Genomic DNA, 14,038 nt, shown 5'->3' with positions numbered 1-14,038 from the left:
GCGACTATAAAATGTCATCTTGGTGATTCTATCCTTCAGTTGGAGGTTAAGGCTGTTGTCTCATCTTCTAGCATTCACTGGCAGGAGTTGAAGATCCTACGATGCCTTTTGAAAGAGAAGGCCATTGTGTGCTGGTACTCTGGCCAAGTCCCAAATTCATACCCTGTGAGCACCCTGTGACAGCCACGGAAATGTTCACTTGTCAATGGGCACATTGTCGCTTCATATAGGAAGGAGTACACGACTTTGATGATGATGATGATGATTATGACACTATATGGAAGCCAGTGCTAGATTTTCCACACAATCATGACATCATAATTTGCGATGAGTGTTGCACAAAGCATATTTACATTTAACAATGGAATTCTAATCACTTCAGAATACATGTGGAAATCTGAAAGATTTTATTTTTTCACAAGAGCTTGTTCATATGCAGGTGATGAAAGTAATGGAAAAACTTGTGAAAAATAAACTGCATAAGTCGCAAACCATCAGGAATAGAAGGGAATGAACAATGCACCTCATGTTGAACAGGCAGCCATTTGTAGCTTCCGTGTGTTTCAGTTGTAATAATTGGTGTAAGACTTGACATGATCAAGTGGTGAATTGTTCTTATGAAAGTTTGAGGGAAAGAGAGGAGTTGTAAGAGGACGTGTCAAAAGAAAATTTGGTGAGCAGCCAACTGGGATATTTGGAACATGACAAACAGCAGGTGAATAGATGAAAACATGCGGAGAGACATTGGATGATAAAATACCAGAGGAGAGCTAGCACTCCATATTTCTTATCGCACAGCTTATTGAGGGTGTGGGTGGGAGGAGATGGCAGGGGGAATCCATATCAAAACCAATGTAACACAGCTGGCTTTTGTAAACCTAATGTCCTCCTTGTCAGCAAAACAAAAATTGGTTGATATAAATCTAATGGAAGCAGTCCAGAGCCAGCCTGACTGCTGAACAACACCATTAGAGCTAGATCAGAGGAGCTGGCAGGACGGCTTTGGTGTCCGTGCACTCGCCTACAAGCTGTCTCGCCTGGGTTTGAATCCCGACCCAGCTATAAACTGTCATCCCGGGGTTTCACGAGCAGGGTGTTTCTTCAATGAGTATGCCGTCCCTCCAATGGACGTTATACCGAGCCGTTATATTAGTTGGTGGACGTTAAAGATCATACGGTGTCCTTCACGAAGAGTTGGTGAGCTATGGCCGGCACCATGAAGAAATTACAAATTCCTGCCTACGAGCTCCCAGCAACCATGCTACCCCGCAGCCTTTGCTGCATACGAAATAAGAAAAAAAAAATACGTTAATGATTTTTTGGGTGTCATGGCGGTGGAGTTGCAGTTTGCATCAAGACTCCTTAGGTTGAGGAGTTGTCGAGGATAAGGCGATTTTTTTTTTCATGCTTCATGGCTCATTTCTTTCCACAGTACAAGCAAGTGGAGCAGTACATGTCCTTCCACAAACTACCTGCTGGAGTACGTCAACGCATTCATGAATATTATGAGCACCGCTACCAGGGAAAAATGTTTGATGAGGATAGCATTCTTGGGGAGCTGAATGAACCACTCCGTCATGTGAGTACCATTGCAATGAAACTCCTGCTCCGTATCCCCTTTATAACCAACCTTTTGTCTTTTATTCTTAATGCACGCCGACTTTCAATAATATGACTCGAACAGAAAACTTTTGTGTTGGAATCGGATGTGTAAACGCCAACCAGCTAAAGCCTGTATCTCACTGGGCTGTGACAGCTCGCGACAAAATGCGAACGGGATTCTCCAAAATGTCTGGAAACGTTCGCGGTGGTTCTCAATTTCCTCGCGTGAGCCGCAGGACGTCGCTCTGGTGTCGCTGGAATTTTGAACGTGTTCTAAAAATTCGTGCGACAAATTTTATCTCAAAATAGTCACAGAGTCGTCGCGGTTGTCTCGAACCCTTCTCAATTTAGTTTCTGTGAGTCAGAAGGTGCGACAAATGTGACATGCAATGTAATGTGGATAGATTCACAATAGTTCAATCCAGATATGACTAAAAATATAAAATATAAAATAAAAAACCTCATAGTCCAAATTGTAAAACCAGCATTGTCTGTCCTCTTTCTCTCCTGTTCTGAGTAATGGCCTTCCATGCAAACTTTTCACCTTCCCATCATTCCTAAATCACGTCACACATATTTTTACATAAATTAGGTCACACACACAATATGGTCACACCCACAAGCCCCTATCAAGGCAGATGAACAATTGGGTCACACACAATGTTTGTGGGTGCAACATTGACAAGTAACAGAACACTTTGAACAATCAGGCTTGGTCAGCATTCTCCTGTAATCCCACCATCCTGTTCTGCCAGGGCACAGCTCGCACACCATTGTAGTACTCATTCAGGTACTCTCTTACTCGTTTCCCAACTGACAATATGATTGCTGGAAGGGAGAGACCTCATATATATATATATATATATATATATATATATATATATATATATATATATATATATATATATATATATATATATATATATATATATATATATATATATATAGTCCCTATTTCTCAATTGTCACGCACAGTTGTCGTGCGATTGTTGCACGACATTTGCGCGATGGTCGCACGACCGTCATGTGACCGTCGCGCGACAGTTGCATGTGCCAAAAAAAATCTCAGTTTTGTCACCTGAACGTCGCGCGAATGTCGTGCGACATGTATGCGAACTCCAGGCGAAGTTCATCCCAAATTTCACCGGGAGTTCGTGGGGCATTCGTGCGATATTCGTGAGACATACGCAAATGTGTTTTAGTATAAATTCAGTGCAATTCCAAGTGAAAATTATCGCTGTTTTATCGCAGCTTTGTGTCTCCAACTAGTCGTGAGCTGTCGCAGCCCAGTGAGATACAGGCTTAAAGGGTTAACATCTCACGATGGACTATTCTCATTTGCAATCAAAACATGTTCTCAAGGATTATCAGATTGAAGCTGATTTTCTTAAAGACCATTTGACATTGTTTTTTGTTTTGAAATTAAACATAGATATTAAAACTATCACAAAAGCAAAGTATTTTCGTGTTCTAGAAATGTTCATCATTGCCACCAACAGAGGAATTCACCTTCTAAAAAAAAAAGAAAAGTCTTAATTAGGCTTTTTTATTTAAAAAAAAAAAAACATCTTAATTAGGCCAGGGGAGGCTTACCCTCATTGTTGCGATCACAGATATCTCGTTGCCGACTGTTGTACTATCGATGATGTTTTAGCTCGGACCTCCCTCTGTATGATTTGGTTCATTGCAGCCACAAGTCGGTCTCGATACGAGAGTTGCGTCCATTTTTCTTTAATGTTGTTCTGCCAGGTTTTTTTTTGTCATCCTCACCCTCTCAATTTGAACACTGATCCCGTAAAGTAGCTCAGCATAATGGAAGAAGGCTAGCAGGTCTGATAACATGTCTGAGCCACTTCAGTTTTCTATTTTTAACTGTGGTGAGAGTGTTTTCATGTTCGCTGAAGTGTTTGGTGGCCATGTCTCTGACTTCTTTCTTGGTTGTGCATTCCCTGGAGATGTTGAGCAGTTTCTCGTAACGCCTGAATTACATTTGTTGTTTTGTGAAACTCGTGTCTGCAGTCAGGGTGTCCGAGAGGAATGCAGACAGTATGAGAGCACAGAGGAGTCTGATCTTTGCGTCTATCTGAATTTTTTTTGGCCTTTCAGATGATGTTCAGTTTTGTTCATGTAGAAGTGGCTTCCATTATTATAGATTTTAGTTTATTCTTCTCTTGCCATTGTCAGTTGTAAGTCACCCCAAGGTAATTGAAGATCATTACCTCTTCCATTTCGTTTTTGACCGTGGATAGGTTCATGTACCTTCCTCTTTTTTTTGTTATTTCTGCTTGCCATTACTTTACGATTTTTTTCAAATGTATCTCCATGCCATACTTTGAGGATAGGCATCATAAGGCAAAGCAGGGGTTTAATTTTGGCATCCTTTGACCTATAATCCAACAGTAACTGGTCCCTCAAAAGCACCCAAGACCTCTGCCATTTTGTGTTCAAGGAAGATCATGTTGAACAAGAGCAAGAATTGCTTTTAAATACATGTCCCCTCCTGGTCCCACTGAATGTTTGTTTATTTGGGCGATGGCGCATGATTTCAATTGGGGTGGAGTCAGGTCAGCTGTGTCCAGCCAATGGGTGTAAAGCAATGGGGTGGAATCGGGGCAGCTAAACACTGACCCAGGTATAATATGTGATATCTTCTAAGTCGATAAAGGGCAAAACTCTGTGAAGAATTGATGAAACTCAAACTTGTTTTGTAACTTATCATAATAAAGTTGTGTACCAAGTTTCAATTGAATATGTTAAAGGATATGGGAAAAAAAATTTCTGAGAAACCACAGGTGGGACAAATGGACAGATGAAAAGCAAACCTATAGTTCCCTCCAGTGAAACCGGTAGGGGGCTAATAAGGATGGTGAGAGGAGACAGTCTTGATGTCCATTAACTGAAGTGGGGAATCCCCATTCTCCTCCGCTTCCATGGACGAGGACAACAGTAAAGTTGTTGCATTGTGATTCGATCATGTTCACTCATTTCGTTCTAAAGTTGTGCTTCTTGACTTCTTCATGATTGCTCAAAAGGCATCATTCCACATCCTATAAAAGAACCTCTAAGTCAATAAGATTGTAAAGTGGAGTAAGTTGATGGTCAAAGGTATTTCTCTGTAGTTTCTTTGAAGTTGAAGATTTGCTTTGCAATGCTTCAGCCGGTTCCAAATATCATCCATTCTTTTGCAATCATTGCCTCTACTAAAGGCATTTGTCTGTTTGAGATGATTCTAAGTACAGCCTGACTTGGGTGACCAATGAGGTCTATTGTCCGATAGCTTTGACCTTTTCTCAGGTTTCCTTTCTTCAATTTAGTGATAATAGATTGTGTGTAGTCGATTGGTCAGGTTCCTTTTTCAAAAGCCCACTTCCATATCTTGGTCAGGATGTTAACCATATCCTTTGCCACCATGCTTTATATGGGATTTTGTGAACACAGTCTTTAATAAAGATGGAAATGGCCTCAGCTAAATTGTGGCTTCAGACCTTCCCTCCCCCTCCCTCTCGTGTGTTCCATGTTTATCCTCCCCACTCGGTCCCTTCCATCGAATAATAATGTAAAATAAACACTCTGCCAAACATGGTCCAGTGGGGAAATAATACACGCTGTTTGGTTAAAGCTTTCACAGGAAAATGAACCACTCAGTTGACATTGATAGGGAATGCCTTGCCGCATAGGTAAAAATGACATGTCAGCCAGTGGGTGAATTCAAAATACAAACTGCACATTATGGAGGCTTCTCTTGATGCTTTTAATGGTTTTGCCCTGGTTGTTGTAAATGTTGTTGTTGTTGTTGTTGTTTACCAAAGCATGTCACACAATGTTGAAAGCTGAACAATATATTGAACAACAGGAGATTGTGAACTACAACTGTCGCAAGCTTGTCGCCTCGATGCCACTCTTCGCCAATGCTGACCCCAACTTCGTCACCTCCATGTTGACAAAGCTGCAGTTTGAGGTGTACCAGCCGGGTGACTACATTGTGCGGGAAGGCACTGTTGGAAAGAAGATGTATTTCATCCAACATGGAGTCGTAAGCATCCTCACCAAAAGCTCAAAGGCGACAAAGCTCTCGGACGGCTCTTACTTTGGAGGTATGGTACATGTGCAATGTGTGCATAATAGTGCAAATGATTTCAAAATTTTTCACCACCTGTCACCTTTTTCAGAATCTTATTATCTTCACGTTTTTTGAACAACATTTTTTTTTGCAAAAAAAAAAAAACGATTGTAATCGGCTCCGTCTGTCGATCTGTCACATGATCTCCTCCTAAACGGTTGTGCAGAAATTCACCAAACTTGATAGTTATGATCACCGCGTGGCAAGAAGGTGTGAGAGCAGTATTATTTGGGGTGGGGTGAAAAGGTCGAATCCCCAAAAATTCAATTATCTTCAGACATTTTTTAATGAAACTTTACGCAATCAACATTGGGGGACTCATGGAATATGAAACGATTTTTTTTTGGGGGGGGGGATTTGACCCTGAGTTCATGTCACTGGGGTCAAAATGGGGGAAAAAAACTTTTAACTCAAAATTTGATTTTGGGTCATTCCTGGTGGAACTCTTTTTCCATCTTTCAACTTTTCTTTAGGTGGGAAGTGTGGAGATTTGTGATGGCACGATGGACTTAGCACTAGTTGTTATTATTCAGTCATATTTTGTGACGGTTTTCTCAGAAATGACTACATTGATAAGCTTAAAACTTCACTCGGCTGTTTTTCCTTGTACACAAAGTTGAGATTCCAGCAAGGGACAGAGAAGTGATCCAGAATGCGCCATGATAAAGGATAATTAAGTATGGCCGTTAATTATCTTTAAAAGTGGTATTTTAATTAACCCAAACACCCAGGTTAAGGCGCTGTCACACCTTGACGATTTAGCCAGCAATGGCAAAGTATAAAAATGTATGTAAAACGTTGGCGTACGCTGAAATTTTGATGTTTTTTTTAAGTTTTGGTCGTATGCATAACATATTAGTAACGGGCATAGAACGTTTCGTTGTCTTATAGATAACTTATACCAACGAATGCTTAGCCTGTTGTCGGCGTTCACAACCTTTGCTCAACGATAGTTTAACTTAGGCATAGCGCGCTGCACGTATCGCCGACAAACTCGTGGCGTAGCCTGTTAAAAACCTGTCGCACGCCGATTTAAATCATAACCGCCTGAAAATTGAAAGTGTCAACCACGCAGTCACACCTTGACGATTTAGCCAGCGTATGCCGACCTATGAAAAATTTGCCGAACCAAGCTGGCACACGTCGAATACGTTATGGGTAAGTTGTGTATACGTTAAGAGCACGCTGATAAACGATGAAGTATGCTGTCATATTTCGTGGTAAGTCTCGTACGTCGTGAAATTTCAAGCATGCTGAAAATTTTACGACGTACTCGCCGTATGGCTCACGCGTTCCGCTACGCTGGGAATAAGTTGTAGGCACGATATGCGATCGTTGACACACGTCGACACAAGTTCCTTGTAAGTTACTCATAAGTCGAAACACGTCGAGGTAATGTTTAGCATACCCGAAACTTATTTTCTCCGTCAAGGCACATTTTCTTTTTTTCTCCTTGGCTCCGTGAAGGCACCTGACGAAACGTCTGAAGTTGTTGTTGTTGTTTATTTATTTTTTTAATGTTTTTTATTAGTCTATCACAAATTTTAAAATATATTCGGACATTTGCTTTTAAGTTTCGACATCGACGTGACAATATCCTCAAACAGAAAATATTCACAGAGGAGGAACTAAGAATAAGACAGGAACAAACTGAAGAGGCAATCGGACGTGACGTAACGGCACGTGACGAAATATCGGAAGTTATTGTTTTTTTTTTAACGCTGCTAATATGCCATTATATGGTAGCTGTAAATTAGAAACACGTTCAGTAAGTTCTGTGGTCGTCCGGAAGACGTCAATCAAATACGTCAATATGCGTTGGAGGTACGTTACACAGGTTCAAAGCACATTACTCATAGGTTAGAAATAAGTTTTGGGTACGCTAAGCATTACATCGACGTGTTTCGACTTATGAGTAACTTACAAGTAACGTGCCTCGACGTGTGTCAACGATCGCATAACGTGCCTCGACGTGTGTCAACGATCGTGTAACGTGCCTACAACACGTTACTCATAGGTTATAAATAAGTTTTGGGTACGCTAATCATTACCTCAACATGTTTCAACTTATGAGTAACTTACAAATAACGTGTGTCGACATGTGTCAACGATCGCATAACGTGCCTACAACTTATGGCCAGTGTAGCGGAACGTGTGAGTCATACGCTGGCATACATCGTAAAATTTTAAGCATGCCAAAATTTGAGGACAACCGCAAAGTACAACGATCAAAGCCAGCGTACTACAACGTATGGCAGTGTTTTTCAGCGTGCTCCTAACGTATACACAACTTACCCATAGCGTATTCGACGTGTGCCGGCGTTTTAGACAAATTTTTCATAAGTCGGCATACGCTGGCTAAATCATCAAGGTGTGACAGCGCCTTTACATTCATGCATTCCCTTGGAGTTCCCTTCGCATGCATGGAAAGTTTGAGACTGCATGGTTTCATGGTTTTGGAGTTATGGAGGAGACATGCATACTGACTGGCACAAACACACACTGACATTTATTATTATATACAGGCTCCAGTGGACCTACAAGGCATTGGAAATACTAATTTTACGCGTTGACCTGCATCACCAAAGGTGGGCGGAAGCTATGTTTTCTCCCGTCCGTTTGTCTGTGAACAAAATATCTCAAAAAGTTATGGACGGATTTGGAGAAAACTTGGTGGACAAGTCGTGCGAGTGATTCGATTTTCGTGAAGATCCGGATCCGATAATTTTTGGGGAATTTGTTAAGTGAGTCTTCATCGTTGAGAGATGATGCCAAAAACGATACAGATCATGATATTTTAAAAAGTCGTGGATGACTTTTGACAACTTGGTGGATTAGTTGGTTGGGTCACAAGAGCAAGCCAATTCGATTTTGGTTGAGGTCCGGCACGTCAGTCAGATACAAAACATAAACTGTTCAGCCTGGTGGAGGTATGCACTCTCGTGTACCAAGTGCCCGTTCTCGTTGATACTGCAATCAATAATTACACAGCTAAAGACGGGCATATGTCCAAAACAAGAAAGTTAATTTTAAAGTTAATGAACCTAAATGTCTTATGCCAATAGCTTTTTCTCACAGCCTCTGTTCATTAAACAAAATCAAATGTAGTGGAAAGAAGAAAAACGAGAATCCACCCACAGTCATGCTGTGCACATTACATCCAAATCAATATTTCCCCAATTTAATCTCGAAATGTGTTTAAATACTTTTGAAACACATTTAGGAAGTCGATTTATTTTAAAGTGGATTCATTTTTAAAGGCATAACCTGACAAGCATCAGCTTTTCCAATTTCTCTTTGCTCACACGTACCGAACACGCTTTGCTTTTTTTTTTTATCGGAGAGCGTTATGGCCCACATTTTGTGTTTTAATCAAATTATGTTCAATCAAATTGCCTTGAGAAAGACAGATACTGTTTTCAGGTATATTTAAGAAACAGAAGGCACATTTGGATGTCGTGACAAACATTTACTAATGTTACAACACTGTCTCCTCATTGTGTAGTTTGAACAACAGCAATTGCTATCACAAGGTGACACCAGTAAAGGTCATTTTGGTCCTTCATGCATGTGCTATATTCTATGTGAGCAAATACAATCCGTCACTTTACTGATGGGGATATTAAGGGTGGGAGAAGAAAGAGTGAGGGAGGGGAGGAAGAGAGAGGAGTGAGGAGAGGCAGGGGAGGGGACAGGAGGAAGGAGAAGCTAGGAGGGGGTAGGGAAGGGGGGAAGAGCGAGGACGGGGGAGAGGTGGGGAGAGTGACGCCTTACAAACTGTTGTTATACACTGCGGGAGGGATGGGTGCGAGGAAGAGAGAGATAGACAGACAGAGACAGAGGTATGGGAGGAGAGTGTTGCATTCCAACAGCTAAGATGCCCCGTTTAATGTCCATCCGAGAGATGGCACACACATTGATGAATCACCCTGGCTGTTAAAAACTGGGATGACAGTTGAGAGCTGGATTGGGATTCAAACCCAGGCTAGACAGCTCAGCATGAGCACGCATACCTCTTGGCTTTCATGATGTGATGTGGCGATTCATTACTTCACAACAACTGAAAACATTTTTTACTCATTGTAATCATCTAAGTTATTTTGCCTTCCTTCCTCCGGTATCGAACCGTGGCATCACCATTGAAATTTGAAGAACGCGTGCCAAGTGGCTTCACCAAGCATTCCACAAAACGGTTGAAGAAACGTAAAAACGAAACATTTAATTTTTATTTGTATACATCCGTGCCGAAGTGATGGGTCATATAATGGAAGAACGCACAAAAGGGGGAAATGTCATGGAAAATAAAATTTCACATTTTCTGGGAGCCAGTCACCACCTGTTGCACCGCAGAACAACACATGCTCAGCACAAGTGAGTGACCCCTGAACATTGTTCAAGTCGATCGATATACAGTATTCAGTGACAGTGAGAAGATTGTAGAGCACTCGCCAAGTGGCTTGCGCATTTCAATGAAACAGTTGATAAGAAACAGCTCGCTTGGCACGCGATTAACAATCACCGAACCCTCATATTAAACATACACCTCCCGGAGACACCCAAAATGTCAAGTATGTCCGAATTGGACAAATAAACACTTTTTTAGGAGTCAGAACTGCTGCTAAGTTCGATTCTGGAGCTTACGTTTTGTAATTCAGCGTAGTTTAAGAAATTCTCACGGTTATCGCATGTGTGGAAATGAAATATAGACACGACTCTGGGCGTTTATAAGCATTGCAATGTACCCAGCGATTTGAAGGTTTGATGAAGAGACATTCGACAATATGAGTGAGGAAAGTGGGAAAAAAAAACTTCATCGTTAAGAAATCGTTGCGGCCTGTTCCAAGTCAGGACGTGGTTGAGCAGGCCAAAAAACATGGCGGCTTCAGTCCCCAGTTAAGTAAACCAGGATATACCTTCAGACCCCAGACAGCGACATGGCCGAAGATCGCCTGATGAAGCATATAATTAAATTCCGTTAATTACCTTCAAAAGGGGTGTTTAAATTAACCCAAACACCCAATGTTCAGTCATGTATTTCCTTGGAGTTTTCTTAGTATGCATGCAAAGTTTCAGGCTGCTCGGTTTCATGATTTTGGAGTTATGGAGGAAACACACGCACACACACACTTAGTATCGATACCATAGTCTGCTTATATCATCATCTTTGTTTTTAATTGCGGAAAAATGTCGAAAGTTGGGATCTGAACCTTCCTAGCCACACTCTTCCTCTTCCTTATTGGAGTAAGGGCTGGAAGGATGGCCTCGAGGTATTCACACTCATGTCTAAGTTGTCTCGCCCGCCTCAGTCTGAATCTCAGCCCAGCTATAATCTGTCATCCCGGTGTTTCACAGGTATTGTGATTAATCAATGTGTGTGCTGTCCCTTCTATGGACATTAAACGAGATGTCCCGTCTACTAGTATTGGTTTGTGGACGTTAAAGATCCCACAGTGTCCTTCGTGAAGAGTGGGCGAGCTATTGCTCGCACCCTGAACAAATTCCAAATACCTGATTTAACTATAACCAGTGGTTTGTCAGGATTCAGACCAGGCAACTGACCCTTCCTGCCGACTGTAACAATATATTCCGTTTATTTGGTTGACTTCAACCTCTTCCACCAACTTCAAACAAATCTCTGAAAATTTACCCTCAATCTAAGGTTCGACGAGGACCATAATAACGCTGTACATTTTGTCCGCATGTGTACGTTATATTTCTCTCCGTTTCTCACTCGCACTCCGTTTCCATGTCTTGATTCTAAATTTTTAACCTAATTGATTGATTGAGTAATTTCTAATCAACATTTCCTGTCATTAAGCTTCAAATAATGATGTCATTAATGCAGTAGAGAAGCACCTTGATGTCCCGTCTGCTGTTTACACCTCAGAATGTTTCCTTATTGATTGTGTCAGGTTCAGGAAAGAGTAAGGAAAGGTAGACTGGTGTTGTACCACACCCTGCAGTGCAATTATAACAATTTATGAACACTGAGATCCCGTGTTGTAAAAAGATGCTGATCATCTCGATCACATGTATTCCTTGGAAATGATTTTGCAACAGGCCTATTTTTAAAAACTTTAATTGTAATTACATTTCTTTGTAGTATTCTTTTCTTTGAGATACTCAATGTGAAATAGTCTTGGAAACGATCTTTGCAAAAAAAATTTGACAAACGTTCTTGAAAACGTTCCACCTGACCCACATTCCAGATAAGCGAATGATGCTAACTAAATAGGTTTCTGTCATCTCAATAATTATAATTATTAATCAGGATTTTGTGGCCACATGTACTCTGAGGCCGGCAAATACATCACTCAGCCCATGCAAGCATTTTTCATCATCTCCTTTTTTCCTTTGTAGTTTGGGTGGAATCGTGGGGAGTACATGGGAGTGAAGACAAAAGTTGGTGGGTGGGTGGTAGGAATGGCGGGAGTTGTCAGGAAAATCGTGTAGGAGAAGGTGTTTGCTTGGAATGAGAGATATGGAGAATTATTTCAACCTCCGTTCTACTCCAAATTGAAACAATTGTTTCAAAGAAACAGAACAAACTTGTAGATGCACACTTGCTTATACAACCACACCCAGGCCTCCATTTTGAAACATGGTGTCGCAATTCACTAGGGTGTGCATGTGCGTGGTTGGCATGGCATGTAAGGTTTTGCGGAGGTGCGCGAGTTAAATGGTGGCGTTGTCTGCTTGTGCTTCTGTCCTGTGATCAAATGAAGCGCATCCATCCAATAAATTTGTCACAGAACATGTTTTTTTCAGATGTGACGTTTTCACCACAAAGTGGGATTGTTGCTCAGACGTGATGTGACGTCACTCAGATGTGACGTTTTGTCCATTAAGCAGAACTATACTAAGTGCTTGTGACTGTTTCTTGTAAGCAAGAAGGATGCTTCTACCATAATGATGTGATCCAGTTTTATTTATTTATTATTTTTGCATGTTTTGGCAGCGACAGCTATGCGATGCGTACCTACGTATATGTACACAAAGAATGCCACATTTGCATGCGATGTATATTTGCCACATGTATTTGTCCATGCAGGCTGTACATGTGCCATGCATACTTTCAGAGATCTGCTTGCTGACACGTGGACGGCGTACAGCTAGTGTGCGATCGGACACGTACTGCCGCCTGTACTCTCTGTCTGTGGAGAACTTCAACGAAGTGCTGGAAGAGTACCCGATGATGCGCCGTGCCTTCGAAACTGTTGCTGTTGATCGGCTCGACCGCATCGGTAAAAGTGACTTTCTTTCTTCCACTCTTTTTCTATTTTCCATCACTCTTCTCTGTTAATCAGTGACTCCCTGATTTCCTTTTTTTTAGATTCTTTGATTCTTGTTCCTTTTGCTCCTCTCCCCCATCCTTTTCCTTTTCCATCCATGTTTTTTCCCCCTTTATTGATCAGGATATTTGATTTTATAATGTAGCATGGTTTGATATGCTGACAATACACTAGATGCAGTATTAAGTGCCACTCCAACCCCCTCCCCCTCTGGAGAGAGGGGTGCATTCTCCACCTCCCCCCAAATTTTTTTTCTCATATCACCCAGAGGTCTTAAGATGCTTTCCTGGAAGGGACAAAATTAGTGCCCCCTACCCCTCCTTCCCCCTCCATCAACCCCAGATTTTTTTTTGTAAAAATGTCAACCCGTCAATACCTTTCATACGAGACATCTTCGTAGAATGTGAATGTATTGTTGAGTGATGTTTGATAAAATCCTGAAAATGGTGATAAAACTTTTTTTTAACGTCTCCCTCCCTCTTAATGGGGGCTGAGTGGCCACCACCCCTCCGCCCTCCCCCCTCCCTCCGAGAAAAAGATATTGTCACCATGACATCCCCAGGTCTAAGACACTTCCATTGGGGCATTACACTTGTCTGTATGTCCAACAATTTCTGGGTTTATTTCTCACACCCAGACAAAAACCTTTACAAGTTGAGAGGATAACGCCACCCCCACCACTCCCCACCCTGCATCCCTGCTTACATTAAAACGATATGGCTCGTTACTGTTTCTCTTGAGCCCATAAGTCTTTATAAGGTTTATAAGGTAGAGTATTGGCTGCAAATGCCTTTAATGCGGCACATAAAAGGCTTCAATGGGCAATTGCTTTACAACAAGATACCTTTTATATCAAGTTAATGAGACTTATTGAGGATGGAAAAAAAGTCTTCATCATGAAGACTAGAATCAATCTACGTTGGCAGATAGGTAGACCGAGAATGGTACTCGGTAGATAGGCTAGATCTGGATCCGGACCTGAACCAAAATCGAACCTGCTTGTTATTGTCATCGAACCAACTCA

The 14,038-nt window shown here is 41.5% G+C and overlaps 1 protein-coding gene across 2 annotated transcripts in view; it reads left to right on the top strand.

Annotated features, from left to right (window-relative positions):
- LOC147020255 (potassium/sodium hyperpolarization-activated cyclic nucleotide-gated channel 2-like) overlaps positions 1–14,038 on the top strand; it is a 132,228-nt gene that overhangs the window by 92,234 nt on the left and 25,956 nt on the right. For both annotated transcript variants that reach the window (XM_085895490.1, XM_085895491.1), the window contains exons 5-7: positions 1,433–1,579; positions 5,456–5,696; positions 12,802–12,966. In XM_085895490.1, coding sequence (XP_085751616.1) covers positions 1,433–1,579; positions 5,456–5,696; positions 12,802–12,966 — 553 coding nt within the window. The remainder of the gene's footprint in view (positions 1–1,432; positions 1,580–5,455; positions 5,697–12,801; positions 12,967–14,038) is intronic.

The sequence above is a fragment of the Eptatretus burgeri genome, chromosome 9, assembly GCF_056783735.1.
Source record: "Eptatretus burgeri isolate ZD-2024b chromosome 9, Ebu_testis_v1, whole genome shotgun sequence".
NCBI classification, from domain to species: domain Eukaryota; kingdom Metazoa; phylum Chordata; class Myxini; order Myxiniformes; family Myxinidae; genus Eptatretus; species Eptatretus burgeri.
This window is presented reverse-complemented; position numbering and strand designations above follow the sequence as displayed.